The sequence below is a fragment of the Macrotis lagotis genome, chromosome 1 (genome assembly GCF_037893015.1).
Source record: "Macrotis lagotis isolate mMagLag1 chromosome 1, bilby.v1.9.chrom.fasta, whole genome shotgun sequence".
Classification (NCBI taxonomy): domain Eukaryota; kingdom Metazoa; phylum Chordata; class Mammalia; order Peramelemorphia; family Peramelidae; genus Macrotis; species Macrotis lagotis.
Genome location: NC_133658.1, coordinates 880,492,432 through 880,512,021, shown reverse-complemented (window position 1 = coordinate 880,512,021; position 19,590 = coordinate 880,492,432). Strand labels below are relative to the sequence as shown.

At 39.7% G+C, this 19,590-nt stretch overlaps 1 protein-coding gene across 5 annotated transcripts in view; it reads left to right on the top strand.

Annotated features, from left to right (window-relative positions):
- The window catches only part of VPS13D (vacuolar protein sorting 13 homolog D), a 349,290-nt gene that overhangs the window by 327,469 nt on the left and 2,231 nt on the right, over positions 1 to 19,590 (top strand). For all 5 annotated transcript variants that reach the window (XM_074218409.1, XM_074218411.1, XM_074218410.1 and 2 more), the window contains 2 exons: positions 2,573 to 2,704; positions 18,458 to 18,698. In XM_074218409.1, coding sequence (XP_074074510.1) covers positions 2,573 to 2,704; positions 18,458 to 18,698 — 373 coding nt within the window. The remainder of the gene's footprint in view (positions 1 to 2,572; positions 2,705 to 18,457; positions 18,699 to 19,590) is intronic.

Sequence of the window (19,590 nt, the reverse complement as noted above, 5' to 3'; positions counted from 1 at the left end):
CTCACATTGGCCAACATGACCAGAAAGGACAATGATCAATGTTGGAAGGGATGTGGGAAATCTGGGACATTAATACATTGTTGGTGGAACTGTGAACTCATCCAGCCTTTCTGTAGAGCAATTTGAAATTACACCCAAAGGGCAATAAAAATGTGCATACCCTTTGATCCAGCAATACCACTCCTGGGTCTATACCTGAAACAATCATTAACAAAGGGTAAAAACATTACTTTATGGTGGCAAAGAATTGGAAATTGAGTGAATATCCATCAATTGGGGAATGACTGAACAAATTGTGGTATATGTATGGTATGGAACACTATTGTTCTTTTAGAAACCAGGAGGGATAGGAATTCAGAGAAGCCTGGAAGGATTTGTATGAACTGATGCTGAGAGAGATGAGTAGAACCACAAGAACATTGTACACCGTAACAGCAACATGGGGGTGATAATCAACCTTGATGGACTTGCTCTTTCCATCAGTGCAATCTCTCATATTTCATTATTTTCCCTTTAAGGATATGATATCTCTCTCAACACTTTCTTTAGGTTTTTTCTTTTGCAAGGCAAATAGGGTTAAGTGGCTTGCCCAAGGCCACACAACTAGGTAATTATTAAGTGTCTGAGGCTGGATTTGAACTCAGGTACTCCTGACTCCAGGGCTGGTGCTCTATCCACTGTGCCACCTAGCCACCCCATCTCTCTCAACACTTTCAACTTAGATCAATGTACAACATGGAAACAATGTAAAGACTAACAGACTGCCTTCTGTGGGGGGGTAGGGGAAAGGAAGTGAGATTCAGGGGAAAATTGTAAAATTCAAAAATAAATTAATAATTTTTTTTAAAAGAATTTCCTCCAAAGACAGAGAGATATAAATGGTACCTTCTTCCTGTTTCCTCTATTTTTTTTTTATTATGTGACCTTTTATACTTAGGTTATCCCTATTTGGAATTTAATTATTATATACCATTTATACCATATAAATTGTTAGTCTACACCTAAAAGAAAAAATAAAAAACAAAAACATTTAGTCATTTTTTTTTATCACATCTTAACCCTCAGTCTGCCTGTCTAGTTCTGATGAAAGCCCAGAATGGTCAAGTCATATTCATGACTATTTCTCTTTTGGACTTGTGACCATTCAAAACCAGATCACCATTATACTTCAGGTCCTTTTAGTTGTTTGTTCAGAGAATCACAAAGCCCATTAAATCTCTGCACTGAAAGAGAGCTCAGTGGCTATCTAGTGTAGTACATATATTTTTATAAGTATCCATTTATCAATATCCTTCATAAATAGTGAGGTCTAGAGAATATTCTAAATTTGAACGAACCAACATAGAGGACCAAAGGACTGTCACCACCTTTTCCTTAGCATGACATATAGAAGCTGAGCCATCAAACACAGCCTATTATCACCTTTCCTTTTCACCAGATAATTTTCAGACAAATTGCTATCCAGTCACTCACCCAACTCATGAAATTGGTCTTTTGGATCCATTTCTAAGATTTTATATTTATCCCTGTCATATTTCAGTTTATTAGATTCAGCAGAGTTTTCTATCTCCCTCATTTTTGTGTCATCTGCAGATTTGATATCTGCCAATAAAAATGCCAATGATAGAATGATCTGTCTGTGACTTAGGAGATGAGCATTAGAAAATTGCAAACAAAACTGAGCAATTAAATGACTTGTCCAGGGTCACTCAGCTAGTAAATGTTAGAGGAAGAATTTGTAGCCAACTTTTCTTGATTCTATGCATAGCATTCTTTCCATCACTCCAAATTGCTTTTCTACCAGCTGATAAACCGTCTATGTGATTACTATGTGACTTCTATTATCATGATCTTTGATCAACATTTTGTAATTATTTTTAAATATAAATCCCAACCTGTAAGGACTGAATTGAATGACATAGTACTTAAGTGCTAACTATCATGTCTGGCAGATAGCTGATTATCCTGGAATACCCTTGCTTAAGCAAAGTTCATCTAGGTGCTTGAGTCTTACCACTTACTCACTTGTCATGATTACTGACATCCCATTAGCCATTTTTGTTTGATATTTTCCAGAGAAGACAGTAGTAAAATACAATTGAACAGCTCTCAAATGGTAAATGATCAATGACTATGAGTAGATAGCTTTCAAATGAAGATGTGCCTACTTTTTGTAAACCAACCATATGAAAGAATGCTCCAAATCGCTAATAAGAAAAATACAAATGAAAACAAGTGTAAATGAACTGGAAATAAAGTTGGACTCATGTGCTATATAAATGTTAAGGAATTTTACTGTTCTATTAAAACAAGATGAATATAGAGAAGCATAGGAGGACTTGCAAGAAGTTATGTATCAAGGAAAGAAAGCAGAGCCAGGAAAACAGTGTGCACAGTGAATTTAGCAAAGCAATAAAACAGTGGAGCTCAAAAGATTCTTTGGTGTAGCAGAAAGGAATGAAGGTAGGGAGTGACAGAGCAGAGATTGAAGCCCTGGTTCTGCCTGATCTCTTCAGTTTTTAAAAAATAAATTTCTTCCATGTCAGTGAATTTTGATCTTTTATTCCCTTAGGACCCAAGCCCAGAGAGTACGGAAACCTCGCTGTTGTACAGGACCCCAAGGGCTGCTTCCCAGGTACTCAGAAAGTCAGGCCGATGGACAGGAGCAGTTATTCAGGCTGACTGACAACATTCAAGATGAGTTGTAAGTAGGAACACTGAATAATTCTCCTTGTCCATAGAGATCTCTGTCTTTCGACTTTAGGTCTGAATATTTTCATCTGAAAATTAAACTGTGTTCATCTGTGTAGCCTGTTGAAACTGGCAAAGGATCTTTGCCCTAAATGTTAGTTTTGAAATTCAGTTAAAATAGCCTTTTAAAACGTCATTTGCCTGAGAAACCAATTATTTATTCTTATTGAGTAGAAAGAAACCCTGGATTCATTTTTTAATGTCTGTTCAGTTCCTCTAAGCAAATGGAGGCTGATGAAAATGATGGGATGGTCAACATTTTATAATTATTTATTAGGATATCTGAGGTAAATTCCTAATCTGTAATCCCTAATTCTCAAGTGGGATTGTCACAAATAATACTGGAATAAATTGACTAATGCTGTTCAGTATTACAGTATAACACTGTTAGAGCAGTGTTTAGATGCAAACATCAGGGACCAAATCCAGCTGCAGAAGGAATTAATGTATTGCCTCTCTGGTAGATGGCAGCTTCTCTCAAGGTCAGCTTTGCCCTTAATTCCCACCTTTAGTATTCATTGAAATTCTCTTTTGAGAGTAGAAGATGTATCAAGTCCTCAACCTTTTGAAATCTTTGGGAGAAAAAAGTCACAGAGAACCATTGATCTTCTTGCTGTTTTAATCATGGTCCCAGTTCTAATCATTAATTCCACTTTTCCTAATTTCCGCATGCAGTCTCATTCAGATGGAGGCATCTTTATTCTCTGAGCATTTTTGCCTGATGTTTTGTTGCCTCTGCTCAGTAGCTGCCTTGTCTCTTCCTACCCTTGCTTTCCATTCATGGAAGTCTTGGCCTTTCTACAAACTAAGTCAGGATATTTCCATTCCATACGAGGTTCTTAGCCACCCTCTTCAGAATCAATAAAACTCTGCCTGGGTGTTAAGAGTGACAGCAGTTGAGTAAGTCGGCATTTGTACAACACTTCCCTGTTTACTTTGTGATTTCTTTTTGTCAAGGGTTAAATGAGATTATAAATGATTGCACATTGTTCTTTTAAGACTTATTTCCTAGTTTGAGTTGATCCACTTTTTGATCCTTGGGAAATTCTTTTTCTCAATAGAACAACTTGGGCCAAAAATGTATTATCCAAGAGATGTTGCCATGAAGTGTTAGAGGGCTCCTGGTGAGAAAATAAGCCTGAAATGAGCATCAGAACAAAATTGGCAAAATCGCTGCCAGGCCGCCCTTGGAATTCACAAGAAAGATGCCAAGATGCTGGGGCTCATGGGCTTAGATCTAAAAAGATGAAGCCGTGGGCCCCCACCCAACGGGAAGGCGGGGCACGGGGATCCAGCATCGTGACTCTATGCGTTTTCAATGGTCTAAGGAAAGCTGTTCAGGGAGCTAGAAAAACATTTTTCTGTAGTATCTTCTTTGTCAGTCTGAGCCTTCATGGTGACGTGGACATTAGAATCATTGTTGCTCAGCAGAACAGGGGTTTTCAAGAAAAGTCAGCAATACCAAATGGTACCTCTGACTTTTATCCTAGGATTGTGATTAAAAACACATTTAAAGATCTAATTATTTGCATATTTTCCTACAGAGTTAACCCCATAAAAGGGGCTTTAATACCTTGCTCTACTGTTCTAACTAAATGTTTCCACATTTTTTCCAGTTAGCCTCGCAGTTTCACTTCTGGAAAATATTGTGTAATTATTTCCCGATGTAGTTAAACCCTACAAAGTCCCCAGTGCCATAGTTGCTTCAACTTTGTTCTCCCAGGTTGAGTTTCATTTATTTTTTTTCATTGTCTTTAATTAATTAGTGTAAGAAGATAAAGAGTTCCTGACATAGCATTTAAGGACAAAGTTAAAAAGCCTTCAGTTGCAAACTAACAAGATATTTATTTCTCTTTTGCATTTTGAAATATTCTCCATTTTTCCCATTCTTCTCAAATTTATTTTTTTAAATGAAAACCTTTGATGTTTTGAATATAAGGAAAGGTGAATTTTTTGCCACAAGTAACTTTTAATTGTTTTTTTCCAGCCAATGACTAAACTCATTTGTAACCAATGTGTTCATTTGCATTGAAATGTGTACCTGTCTCATACCTAGTCTTATTTTCTAATTTTCATGAGATGGACCAGAGTGTGTATCTAAATTGCAAGCAGGTGGTTCTGCAAATTTTCATGCAAAGTCTCTGGATGATTCTCAATGACGGAACTTGTAGGCAAGCCTAGCCTGAAATTTTAGAATTGATGATGATGATGATGATGATGATGATGATGATGATGATGATGATGATAAAAGCTTTTATATAGGGCTTTAAGGTTGTTCAGACTCTTTACAAATATGATCTCACTTGATCTTCACAAAAGCCCTAGGTGGTAGGTATTATTGTAATCCCCATTTTACCAATGAGGAAACTGAGGTAGGCAAAAGTTAAGTGGTCTGTCCAGAGTCATACATAAGTACAAAGGCAGCTAACTAGCACAATGGATAGGCCTCTGGGCCTTGAGCAGGAAGACCTAAGTTCAAATTGGGCTTCAGACACTTTCTAGCTGGATATAAATCACTTGGCCTCCATGTACCTCAATTTCCTTATCTATCAAATAAGAGTCCTTCCCAAGATGATGGTGAAGATTCAATGAGAGATAATTTGTGCAAGATTTTACAAACCTTAGAACATTATATAAATGCTAACTATTATCATTATTATTATTATTATTATTATTATTATTATTATTATTATTATTATTATGTGTCCTATCTCAGGTCTTCCTGACTTCAGGTGCTGTGTTCAGACCACTGCACATCTGGCTCACGCTAATCTTTTGTCCTTTGCCTTGATGCTTCCTTCTGTTTGGGACATTTTGCCAAAGCAGAACTATTTTCATATTGAAGCAGTGATTTTTGTGTTGTCTCCACTAGCATGTAGTTTAATTTATATATAATTTCTTAAGGCCAGAAAGTTCTGGGTTCCAGTCCCAACCCTGACATCTCCTGTCTGGGTTATACTGGCTGAGTCTATTAACCTCTGAATGCCCCAGGAAACTCTCTTAAGTTTCTTAAATTGCAGAGAAAAATCCAATCTGCCTTTTGTAGGAATTTGTTCCTTATACCAGTGAAATCCTATATCCAATCCCTAATCCTATCCCTACTTACTTATATAGTTTTTTAGATATATATGTATATATATGTATATATGTATGTGACACACACACACACACACACACACACACACATTCTCTCTCTCTCTCTCTCTCTCTCTCTCTCTCTCTCTCTCTCTCTCTCTCTCTCGCTTATATAAGGCCTTAAGCTTTAAATCTTCCAGGGCTTTTTGTGGGGGATGTGACCTAAGCTTTTGCTCAGAGAACAGGAAATTAAGATCTCTGAATTAGCATCTGTTGAGTTAGGGACACATTGGGGGATGAATTAGATGGCAGAGTGGAGTTCTGTGAGAGATGCTCCTGGAATAAAAAGCTTTCCTTTTAAGAGTTACAATCACCAAGTTAAATCAAGAGTTGTGAGAATTTCTCCATTTTCACTTACTTCACCATACCCACCAGCCAGGTTTTTAGCATGTGCTGCTGAATTCCGATAGGACCTAGTTTAGCTGTCATTTTAAAAATCACCATCTTCTCCTATCAGGATGTTTCTGTTTTTGCTGTGACATTAGGAAAAGGTAAGATGCAGGCTCCCAGACCAGCAGGAGGTCAGGTTGGAAGGGGAAGGTTGTAAACTCATCATTCTCTGTGTGTCTCCTCTTGGACTTCTTGGGTAGCTATCAGCTTTGATTCAGAATCTGATCTTGGTTTCTTTAGGTTGGCTAATAGTAAGGACCCTTATGATCCTGTCTGTTCTTAAAGTGCAAGTACCCATGATGTGCATGGTCTTCTGAGGTATGGGGGGGAGGTGGAGAGTGTGCAAAAACAGAGTGGAAGAAAAAGATCCTGCTCATTGTAATGGAATTTACATTGTCTTCGAGGTGGGAGTGGAGGAGGATGGTGTGGCTTCTTCCCCAAAGATCTGTAGGGCTTGGAGAGATCACTGCTTCATCACAGAGTTGTAACTGTTAGTGATCTATACTATGAATTATGATGCCATAACAAGTTTAAAATATAAATTATATTTTATTTATATATGTTCATACGGAAATATTTTCGATTGTAAAAAAATTTTTTTGGTCAAGCCCATATTCACTAAAGAAACCCCAGTATAGCCAAATTGCTTTTCCTCCATCATCCCCTTCCTGAATCAAATCCAAAGAAAGTATTTTGAAATCTTAGTGTTATAGAAATGAGAACTGTAATAATCATTGTTTTCTCCTGAGTATAGCAGCTGTAACAGCGCATATGTATGTATTTGTGTGTCTGTGTCTGTGTGTGTGTGCATACATTAAAGCACACATCCTATGTTAAAATATGGATTTTAGAGAAAGAAAATACTGCCTCTTCCACGACCCTGGAATGTGAATACAGAGGATTGGCCTGGATGGATCTGGTTCTCTATTTTCTATGAAGGGCAAAGCTCATCCAGATGCTTTGTGTTTCTGGCCAAATTTTTTCAATTTCCCTCACTCCAAGTTAATAATAGATCAAAGGGGGTAAAGGCCCACTATCCAGGCTGAGTCTGAGAGCATGTTTGTGTCTTCCTTTTGTGCTTCCCAGGAGAGTAACTGAGTGACCAATACCAGATTATCATCTTGGGGGCAGTCATACCTTAAACACCACTTTCCTCATCCATGGAAATGGTGTGAAAGCCTGTGGTGTCTAGACATGAGCCACAACATGTGTGGCTGCAGCATTAGCACCTGCAGCTAATGAGGAACTCGTCGGCATCAGTGTGGCTCTTGAAAGGTCCACTGAGGAGTGATGCAGAGCACAGCTCTCAGGGTAGTAATCAGCAAAGGAGAGGATGTGCTGAACCCCAGGCTGTGGAAAAGGAAAGAAAAACAATTTGAAGGAACTGAATCAGATCGACCTTCCAGGACTGGTCCAAAGGCTGCACGTGTCACTCACTGACTTTGCTTATTGGCCCTGCGCTAGCTAGAATGCCAGCCCTGGCACCAGGAAGACTGACTCTGACAATGGCCAAGCTTTCTGATTCTTGGCAAGTCATTTCCACTCCCTCTGAGCTCAGTTTCCCAATCTGTAAAATGAGGGTTATTGTCCAGGTACTTGTCCTCTCCACTTCACAGGGTTTAGGAGAGAAAGCATTTTGTAAACCCTTATAAAGCACTGGTATTCCCCACTTGGGAGTGGGTTTACCGTAGAAGTTAGTTCTAATTGCTTCCCGGATATGCATGTCCCTCATGTCCACCACACTCAAAGTTCAGGTCATTTGTGTTCTCAGTATTTTTCCTGCTTTGGGCATCTTTAGCTTGGAAATGGGGGTAAGATTAAAGGGGGAGTAGGAATGGGCAAGGAAGTAGCTGCTCAGAAGACCAGAAAAGATAGATTCCCTGCAGATCCTGGTGTCAGGACAACAGAAGCTCCTCCCGCCCCCGCCCTGGCCTATCTTTCTTTTTTGTTTCTGAAGACTCTGTCTCTGTCTGCTCTTCTTTAGTTATGAAATCTTCAGAAGATCTCACAAGAAAGCTTGACATCTGCAGGGGGTGCCTTTTATAAAGGACCCAGAAACATGAATATCAACAAGTTTTCTGTCTCCAAAAGATGTATCTAGAAACTCAGAATAGGAGGTTACTCTTCTTTCCTTAATTTACATGCTGCTTTTCCTTTTCTCATACACACACACACACACACACACACACACACACACATATATACACATACACATACACATACACATACACATACACATCACATCACATCTTCAATGAGGTAAGATGGCAATTGTTGTTATACCCATCCGAGGAGGCAGCTGGGCCCATAGAAGTTAGGTGATTTGGGGAAAGTTACACTTGGTGCCTTAGCCACAGAGCCTGGACCAGTGCCCAGAATCTCCTGAAGCTTAACCCTCTCCAGCTTTTTAAGTCTGCAGAAGAGGCTCTGGGCAGGACTGAGGACCCCTGACCATGGGTAGGAGAGAAGAAGCAGAGGCTTATTAGAAAGAAGTCTATTTTAAAACCTATAAAAAGCATTTCTCTGTGTACAGTGAGAGCACAATTAATTTCAACAACCCCAGCCATGGGTGTGAAGAGGAACAACCCTTATTGAAAGATCTCAGTCCCTTATAAAGTTCATGTTGTGTCCATTGCTGGTGTTGCCAAATCAGCAGGAGAAAACTCCCTGTTCTTCTGAAGGAAGAAAAATCAAATCTCATAAACCATTGAGCTTTCACTCCTGCATTGAACAGATGGTTTTTTCCATTGTAATGCTTGCTTCCTTCCACTGCCCTGTCTCCCCCCCCCGCTGGTGACCTTGCTGAGCAGCTTTGCCCATGCTCTCCAAGAAGGCTCCCTTGTTATCCCCTGGTGCCATCTTACTTGCCTCCAATATGCTTGAGATCTGTTGACAGTTTCCTGGTTTTTAGCTGGCATCAGACACACCCAGGTCAGATTCTAGCATACTATGGGATGGAGCCTCTGGTCTTGGGGAAGATAATACTTTTCTAATGGTTAGTGAATTCTCTCTTCATTCCCACCCTGTTTGAACCCAGAGAGAAGAAGGGATTTCAGATTCCATTCAACAACATCTCTTCCTGGAGACTTGCAGAGCATAGGACATGAGAAATTCTATGGTAGTGGGCCTGGTCACTAAAGTCCACTGGGGATTTCTAATTTTAGACTTAAACTGTTGGAATTCTGGCCTTACATACTGTTGCCAGCTACTTAGAAATGGAAAATCATTCCTAGCTTCCATCATAGGTGTCTGCTTAGAAAGATCATAATCGGAGAGTGTATATCTTTGCTAAGCATTCCTGGGGTGCCTAGCTCTATGGGAGGAGCCATGAGGGATGAAAAGTATGAGACTCCTCAAAGAGATTTCAGTCTAGCTAAGAAAAAGAACTGATGCATATATGAAACAAAGAAAAATGGTATCATGTGGTGGAAGGAATGAAGAACTAGGAGATACCAGCTATGTGACCTTAGGCAAGTCACTTACGGAGCCTCAGTTTCCTCATGTGTCAAATGTGGTTTTTCAGCTCTGAAATTCTGTTTTTTAAGAGTCTGCAAGAACAGAAGTATCAAGATAAAGTTTGTCTTAGATTCTTTTTTAAAGATTATGTTATTCATTTAGCACTCTTTATTAAAATGTCTTTACTTTGGATGGTACAATTAACTATTATTTGTATGTGTTTTATCTCCCCTGTAAATTATTCACAGGACACTTTTTTAAAAGCTTATGTTTTATCCTGAGCTTAAACACCCCAAAAGAGTTTTTCCATACACACAGCAGAATACAGAAAGAGGATTTTATATGAAACCATAAATCTCCATTTCACATTGCTTACTTTTTAAAATATACATTACTTTTAAAACTGTCCTGATGATCTACTTCCTTCTGTTCTTCTTTATGCATTTTTTAAACTATTACAATGACCCTCACTTTTTTGGCATCCGTATTGTTCCTTTCCCCCACCATTCCCCCCAGTATCCATTAACCAAGAGAAAGAAGGAAGGAAAATACTTGTAAAAAAAAATAAGCAAAATATATTCATGTGGTGGCCATGGTCCAGATGTCCCCTCTTGGTCAGGAAGTGGGCAGCAATCCTCATCATCATGGGTCTTCTAGAGAGAGACATGTTTAGTCATCAGCTGGATCGGGATTCTCTAGTCTTTCTTTATCATGGTGATGTCCTTGTGTAAAAGGTTCTGCTGATTATAGATTATGAGTACTTCACTCTGCATCAGTTTATACAACTAGGCTTCTCTGCCATTACACTTGAGTCACATATTAACAACCTTCATGTGCCATCACTGGGACAGCCACTCCCCAGGAGACAAAGGGGCATCTCACATATCTCTAAGAGTCTCATTCTTTGGGGGGGTTTTCACTACTTTTTAATTCTTCCTCCGAGATCAGTTAGTTTGTTTTGCTTCTGACTCTTCCTTCCCCTGTATTATCCTCATCTTAACCATCTTGCTCCCTAATCCCAATGTTTCCCTGTTGAGTCTGATATATTTTTACATCAGACTCTTTGTGTCCATTTGTGTCTTTGTGTATTCACTGCTTCTTTGTTCATTGCAGATTAAGACTGTGAGGTTCATCCCACACCTTCTCCCTCCTATTATTTTGTTTGTCTGTTTCCTCTTGAACTTCCTTCATTTTAAAAAATGTTTCAAAGGCCCTCTTTTTGTGTTGTCATAACTGTTCCTATCCTGCTTCCTGACCCCCCCCACCTTAATTAGAAAGAGGAGAAATTTTGTACCTTGTAACAAATTAGCACAGTCAAACAGAATGAACCCACAAAGTAGCTTTGTGCAGAAATGTATTGGAGACAGGATACATCCTTGCTTTGATCAAAATCTTTCCAACTTGCTCTTTTTGCAACATTGTCATTGTTTAAACTTCACTTTGCCTCAGGTTCTCTCAAATTGCCCCTTATCTTTACAGTACAATGATGCTCCTTTATATTTATATTCCAATTTGTTCAGCCATTCTCTAGCTGTCTGAGAGGCAATTTAAAGTATATTTTTTTTAGGTTTTTGCAAGGCAAACGGGGTTAAGTGGTTTGCCCAAGGCCACACAGCAGCTAGGTAATTATTAAGTGTCTGAGACCAGATTTGAACCCAGGTACTCCTGACTCCAGGGCCAGTGCTTTATCCACTGCACCACCTAGCCGCCCCTAAAGTATTTTCTTAATTCTAGTTCTTTTATTTGCTTTTCTCCCTCTTTTTTTAATGTTCCCCTTCAGAATTAGGAAGTTTGTTTTGCTTGTGATAATTCCTTTCTCTTAACATCCCACTTATATTTCATACTTATTTCCTTGTTGAGTTTGAGGTCTTTCTGCACCGGACTCTGTTTAACCATCCTTTGTCCATTTCAGTTGATTGAAATTCATATGCTAATCATCGCCCCCCCATCTTTTTCTCCACATTTGTGTACCCTTCTTCACACACACCCCAATTATAATTTCTAGCCAGTTTTTCTCTCCTTTTTTTTGCCCATTTATTCTGCTTTTTTTCTCCCTTCTCTTTCTCCTCTTAAAACCCTAAAACCTCAGTCCCAAAAACCAATCCATTCCTAAGATCTCAGGTTTTCTTATTTTAACCACTTGTTTATACTCTACTTCAGATTGTTGTTACATTGTCCTATAACTTCTTCTAGTTGCTCAAATACATTTATATTGCTAGATTTCTCTGGACTCTTGAATTTGTAACTTGTCCTTTTATAGAACTTGTAAGACCTCTATTCCCATAAAGAACCCATTTCTACCCCTTTGCAGGGTAAGTTTTTCTTGATTATAAGTTTTTGACTTTTATCTTTTGGGATATTCTATTTCATAATTATTTTCAGGGGCAGCTCCCAGATCATATGTGATTCTCACTGTAGTTCCTTATATAAAGTAGCTACTTTATTTCCTTCTTTCTGAAGCTTTTCAGTCTTTTTCTTTGATGTAGGAGCTTTGAATGTTAGCCATAACATTCTTGGGACTTTTCCTTTTGGGGTTCTTTTCTGTAATTATTTCTGTTTTCATTTTGCCCTCTGGTTCTAATAGATGTTGATAGTTTTTCTTTATGAATTCTTGAAATTCAGTGTCTAGTCTTTAAAAATGATTTTCAGAAAGTTCAATGGTTCTTAAATTCTTTCTCTTCTTTACCTGCTTTCTAGGTCAATTTGTGATATCTTACATTTTATTTTTTTTTCAATTTCTAAATTTTATTCAAATATTCTTTGTTATCTCATGTAGTCACTGGTTTCTGTTTAGGCTATTCTAGGGATTTCATACTAAGCTGTTAAGTTTTTTTCCAATTCTTTTCATAATAATTTTAATTTTTTAAATTCCCCCCCCCCCAGGTATCCATATAATCTCATTGGGAAAATCATAGTTTACTTTGAGTCTCTGCTTTTAGCAGTTATGGAGCTAGATTTTTAATAATTGTTTATACTTATTGTGTATTATTTATTCAAATTTTCAGCTTTAGTTCCTGAATTAGGACTTTTGCCTCTATTCCAGCTATACTTTGTGGTAGAGTAGTCAGGATAGTACACTCTACAAATTCCACCATGTGTCATTGCCCTAACATACTGGATTTTTGTGCTGTCAAATCTTTGAGGTTCAAAGTGCTAGATCTTCAAGGGGACTTCTCTGGCCTATCAGGACCCTAGAGCCCTAGGTGCCCAGTCTGTCCTGATCTGACCCTTAGGATACCATACTCTTTGGAAAAGTCAGGAGAACTTTATTTATTGCCTCTGGACCTGTGTCTAATCTTGCCATTTATAGGTATCCTTTGGCTGCGCTGGTATTTACTTTGCTTGGGAGCACCTCTTACCATGGCCTTCTGGCAGACTTGTATGGTTCTGGAGTGGAAGATATCATTTAACTCTTGATTCTCATTGGATGTCTTGTTCATTATTTGCCAGTTTCAAGATTTTGTTGACATAGGTTTGTAGGAACTGGGCAGCCTGCCTCCCATCAAGCAGCTAGCTATCCTGGCTTTGGTTTTAATTTGATCAACAATTGGAAACCATTAGGGACCTCTAGCTCAGTCTGGGAAGTGACACATGAAGCACCCCTTGATATTGGTCTGATATTACAATGAATGCTATTCCACTCCATGATCTCATCTGAACCTCCTTGCTGGATAGATGCCATCTATTTTTAACTGATTTGGAAACCAAGGCAGAAAGAAGTTAAATTCCTGTGAGAACTCATTATAATTACTAACAGAATCAGTCTTTAGTCTTAGCCTTAAGTTATGATAGTGAAATCCAAAGGGGCTCCAACCTTGACACTCTAGAGACCAAAAAAGAAGTATTTGGAACCTAACACCCCAGCTCTTCTTATGAGCCCTGAAAGTTATTTCAGGAACCAAAGTTTGGATAAGACAGGCACCATAAATGAATGTTCTTCTTTCTAAGGTGGCAGAATCTTATCAAACTCCACAAGGAAAGAAAGGGCAGGTAGAGAAAACCCCTCTCTTTAGCATGGTAAACTCTGAGAATTCATTTATGGCAAAAGGTACAACCAATGAGAATAAGAAAAGGTCAGAGATATAGATCCTATTAAGTATGAAGGTTCTGAATAGCCAGTCTTTAAGCTGAATTACTAACTAGAGAAGATTTCATTTCTTTAAAGAGAATAAGTGGGACCTTTGGTATTCTAGAAATCTCAGTCTTTACTGGTATGTTGAAAATTCATTTTTCTTTTTGTTTAGTTTTTTTTTTTTTTGCAAGGCAAATGGGGTTAAGTGGCTTGCCCAAGGCCACACAGCTAGGTAATTATTAAGTGTCTGAGACTGGATTTGAACCCAGGTACTCCTGACTCCAGGGCCGGTGCTTTATCCACTGTGCCACCTAGCCGCCCCGTAGATTCATTTTTGTAAGTGAGATAGTTTATGCAAAATAAATAACAACTTTGCCTTATTTTTCTTGTATAATGGATCTCAACGCCAGATAAGACAGATACATATATGGAAGATTTGTAAGGTCAAAAGGAATAGGGAACAAATGAATACTAGAACTGAAAGGGGGAAGGGGTGGTAGAGAAAGGGGGCAAGGAACAGGACATATAAATGATGTCATCATCCTAATTTACTACCTGTGTGAGCCTAAGCAAATAACTTCCCAGCCTCAATTTCCCCATCTGTAAAATGAAGGGTTTTGAGCTAGTTTTTAATTTTTTTATTTTTAGTTTTTTGCAAGGCATTGGGGTTAAGTGACTTGCCCAAGGCCACACACCTAGGTAATTATTAAGTGTCTGACACTGGATTTGAACTCAGGTCCTCCCAACTCCAGGCCACTGCTCTATCTACTGCACCACCTAGTCACCCCAAACTAGTTTTATTTTTAAGGGCCCTTCCTGTGGGTCTGGGGGGCAGAGGAAAAAACTAAGAATTTGTAATTATGCTGCTTTTATGTCTGGTCACCCACAGTCAGACACATGGTTATTTGTCTCAAACATAGTGATATCATTTTGGTCTTCTTCAAAAAAGGGCAAGAACCATTATGCTTCTTTTCCCATGAAGGAAACTGAGTCTCAAAGGGACAAAGTGCCTTAACCATGGCCATAGAGCCAATGTGGGTTAGTATATGAACTTGAAAGTGTATTTCCTTTTTCTGAGTCGGGGGCTCTTTCTACTCTACTCTCTTAACCATCTCTTGACATAAGGCATCTAAAAAGACAATGCTAGCAAGCCATGCAAAATCATATATTACAGACTGCATTATAAATATTGGTGGAATGCAGATGTTGTTTCGACCATTGAATTGTTGTGATCAACACTGAAGAAAATAAAAGGTAAATTATAACAAAGCCCTGCCCTCAACAAACATGCAGCCTGGTTGGAGGAAGAATAGGAGGCACACACATATGCTCTCTGATCACAGAGCCAGAGGGCTTGGGGGAAGGCTTTCAACAGAAAGAGAAGTGGTGCTTCCTGGGTCTCTATGACCCAGGAGGGGAAGTTACAGCAGGAACAGACCATGGTCTTGCTGTCTGTCAAGGATCTCTTCTTGCCCAGTGTCCCCTCAGTTTCTGACATGGCCTTTAGTCTGCCCACCTCCACAGGTGGAGGCTGGCCTGCCTAGAGCTGTGGTGCTATTCCATCAGTAGCACAAGTTCCAAGACTGTGGTCAGCGTTTAACATTTGATCTTTTTTCCTGTTTTTGATTTTTCATTGTTTAAATGCTCTTGCAGTGTAGACAGCTAGGACTTTTGCTCCTTGGAATTCCTGATCTACAATTAGCAAATTTTCTTTCATCTTAATTCTTTTCCTTTATCACTACTTCCATCTTCTGACTCCATCTAACACCCTCTCTCCAACACTGACTGCACTTTTAGTCATATTCTCTAACTACTCTTTCCTCACTGCTACCTTCAGACTCTACCTCCACCACAGTCATTGATTTACTACAGCTTTATTTGCTGACTCACAGGACATTCTCTTTCCCTCCCTAATGAATCCAGGGCCTGTCTCACAAGCATCCTAACTCCTAGACTTTAACATATATATAGTTATACTCTAATAATGTTCAGAGAAAAAGAAATTAAGGTCATTTGCCAAGAGTTTTCTCTTTTCCTCACTTCATTATATCACATCATTTTCATGTCTTCTCACATTAGCAACTTTATCATCCTTGTCTAGCATAAAGATATCTTTTTGCCTTGGGTATTTATTTTTGATCCTGCCCCAACAACCTGTCCCCACTCTCCCCACTTTTTCTGTGTCCTTCTGTTTCCTTGCTACCTACAAACATGCCCAGATTTCCCCCATCTTTAATAACAAAGGCATTGCTTTGCATCTCTCTCCTTAATGACTAAAGACCTTGAAAAAGTCACCAACACTCAAAGCCTTTGCTTCCTTTCCATTCATCCTTTTTTAACCCTCTCACTCTTAATTGCCAAAATCAGTGATCTTTTCTCAGTTCTCATTCTCATTCTCACAACCTCACTGCAGCCTCACTATTTTCTCCTAGTTTTTCAAGACACTGTCCTGGTTCTCCTCCCACCTCTCTGACTGTTCCTTTTTTGCCTCCTTTGCTGGATCTCATCTGAATCATGCCCATTCCTCATGGTATCCCAGAGAGTTCTGTCCTAAGTCCCCTTCTCATCTCTCTCTAAACTACTTCTTTGGGGATCATATCACTTCCCATGGATTCTGTAATTTCTATTGTGATGATATGCAGATCTAGTTATCCAGCCATAGCCTCTCTCCTGCCCAGTCTCATATCTCCAACTTCTTATTAGACATTTTGAACTGAATGTACAGTAGAACCAGTGGTGTCAGACTCAAATAGAAATGAGGCTGTTCAAAGACTAGGAAGTTGAGAGGATGCCCATCAATTGGGGAATGGCTCAGCAAGTTGTAATACATGATTTTATTGGAATATATTATTCTTCAAGAAATGATGAACAGGATGGTTTCAGAAAAACCTAGAAAGACTTATGTGAACTGATGCAAAGTGAAGTGAACAGAACCAGAAAACAATATTCATAGAAACAGCAATATTGAAACAATAATTAGCTATGAAAATAATTATTGTGATCAATACAATGATCTAGGACAATTCCAAAAGATTCACGATGAGAAATTCTGCCCAACTTCAGAAAGATAACGGAAGAACTCTGAGTGCAGTTTGAAGCCTATTTTTTTTCACTTGATTTATTTTTCTCAACATTGCTAATGTGGAAATATATATTGTATGACTTCATATATAATAGTGTATTTCTTTTCTTCATGTGGAGGGGAGGGTAAAAAGAGGGAGAAGCTTTGGAACAGAAAATAAAAATTTGGAAAAAAGTGAAAGCCACTAATTCGTACATAAGAATCCTTTTCAGTTGTATATATCTATTTAGTTTTAAAATGTATTGCTAAGTGGCACCAGCCCTGGATTCAGGAGGACCTGAGTTCAAATTTGGTTTCAGACACTTAATGATTACATAGCTGTGTGACCTTGGACAAGTCGCTTAACCCCATTGCCTTACCAAAAAATGTTGTTTTATTGTGTTTTTATTTACTTTGTTAAATAGTTCTCAATTGCATTTTAATCCGTTTGGGCTGCATTCAGAAGTGCTATGTTATTTAACACTTCGACTGTAGGAATCTTAAACTCAACATATCCAAAATTGAATTTATCGTCTTTTCCCTCCAAACTTGCCTCTCTCTGTTGAGAACATCACATCACCATTCTCCTGGTCACCTAGCCCATAACCATTCCTCCCCTCCCCCATCCAAGCTGTTGCCAAGGACCTTGATTTCACCTTTGCAGCATCTCTCACATACACCCCCCCTTCTCTCCTCTGACCCTGCCAGCACCCTGGTGCTGGCCCTCATCACCTCACACCTGGATTATTGCAATAGCTGCTGGTGGACCTTCCTGCCTTAGTTCTCTCTCCGTTCCAGTCCATCCTCCATTGCCATTAAAGTGATTTTCCTAAAATCCCTAGGTCTGATCATGTCACTATCCCTCCTTAATAAACTCAAATGTCTCCCTCTTATATTTAGAATTGGCTACAGAATGCTCAATTTGATAGGCAAAAACCTTCATAACCTAATTCCCAATTTCTTGAATGCATAGTCTCTCTCTCTCTCTCTCTCTCTCTCTCTCTCTCTCTCTCTCTCTCTCTCTCTCCCTCCCTCCCTCCCTCCCCCCCCTCCCTCCCCCCCTTCCTCTCCTTTCTATGACCTCCAGGATAAATAAAATCCTCCCACCTTTCCAACCATCTTTCCACTTTCTAATCTTCATCTATTCTACAATCCTCTGACATTGTCTCAAGTACTGTTCCTGACAAAGATCCTCTATCTACTGATTCTGGTGCCTTCCCTTGGCTGTTCCCCATGTAACTTGACTTCCCTGGCTCCCTTCAGAATTTGACTCAAATCCTACCTTCTGCAGAAGAGACCTTGCCTACTCTTCTACCATTCTCCGCTGTAGTTAGGACCTTCTCTTTTACATGGTGTACATCCTGTATGTATTTTTTTTCTATTTCCTCCATTAGGATATGGACTCTTTGAGGGTAGTGATTTTTATTTTGCACGATTTACTGCCATTTCACTCTGATTCTAAACACTTGTTGCCTACCAGCAACAAACCCAGCTGTAAACAGGGTCAGGGATCAGGAACAGATTCCATTGTCACCTCTTCTAGTTCAGTGGTTATCCTGGTATGTTATTTCTCCTTTGGTTTCCTCTTACAGCTTCATAGCCGTGGAGAACATTGACAGCTACTGTGTGCTCATCTCCTCCAGAGCGGTTTACTTCCTAAAAAGTGGGGACTATGTCGATCGAGAGGCCATCGTCCTGGAAGTCCGCTATGATGACCTCTACCACTGCCTCGTCTCCAAAGACCACGGAAAGGTATACGTGCAGCTGACCAAGAAAGCAGTGAATACCAGTAGTGGTGTCGTGATTCCTGGACCTTCCCATCAGAAACCTATGGTGAGACTCCCCTGGCTCCTCTGCCTTCTTCCCCAAGGAGTCCACATCAGGAAACAAGCTCAGGGTTAGAATCTCCTCCTTGACCTTTCTCTCCAGGCCCTCATTTCCTTCTCACAGCAGGATGTCTTCAGGGCATGATCAGGGGAGATGGCCTAGGAAGTCCCACCCTGCCCTGTAGGTGATCTAGATGCCCCCTGGTCTCAGACCTGGCATTCAGCCACAGTGTCAGGATACCCTGCTGGTTACAAGTGGCCATTGGTGCTGAATCCTGCCAGCACCAAGCAGTGGGTTTATTGTCTGTAACATGGGGCTGCCATCCAGAGGGCAGCTGAGAGGACTGGTGCCACACAGCTGGTGTCTCCTGAGAAGGGTGGGCCTTTGTACCCCTAAAGAACTGTTCTGGGAAAGTCAAAAAACAGTGTGCCCTGGACTCAGCCTCACTGAGATGGGGTGGCTAGGTGGTACAGTGGATAGAGCACCAGCCCTGGAGTCAGGAGGACCTGAGTTCAAATGTGGCCTCAGACACTTAATAATTACCTAGATGTGTGGCCTTGGGCAAGCCACTTAACCCCTTTGCCTTGCCAAAAAAAAAAAAATAGCCTGAGGGATTGGGGCAGTTAGTGAGCTGCTGGGAGTACTTAGGGTGGTCATGTGGTCAGAGAAAAAAGGGGAGGAAGCGGGCTGTGCTGCTTTGGAGCTTGGGTTGGGGTAGTGTGGGGGGACACATGATGCAGGTTCACCAGAGATGGCTGCTTCCAATTAGGTTTACCTTCAATTTTTCTTTGTTATTTTAGCAAGTTTGTATAAATAACAAAGCCCCAAGTGATGCCACATGTTCAAATCTACACTATTAGAAGTTATGATCATTGGTTCTAGACCCATAGCTCTCTGA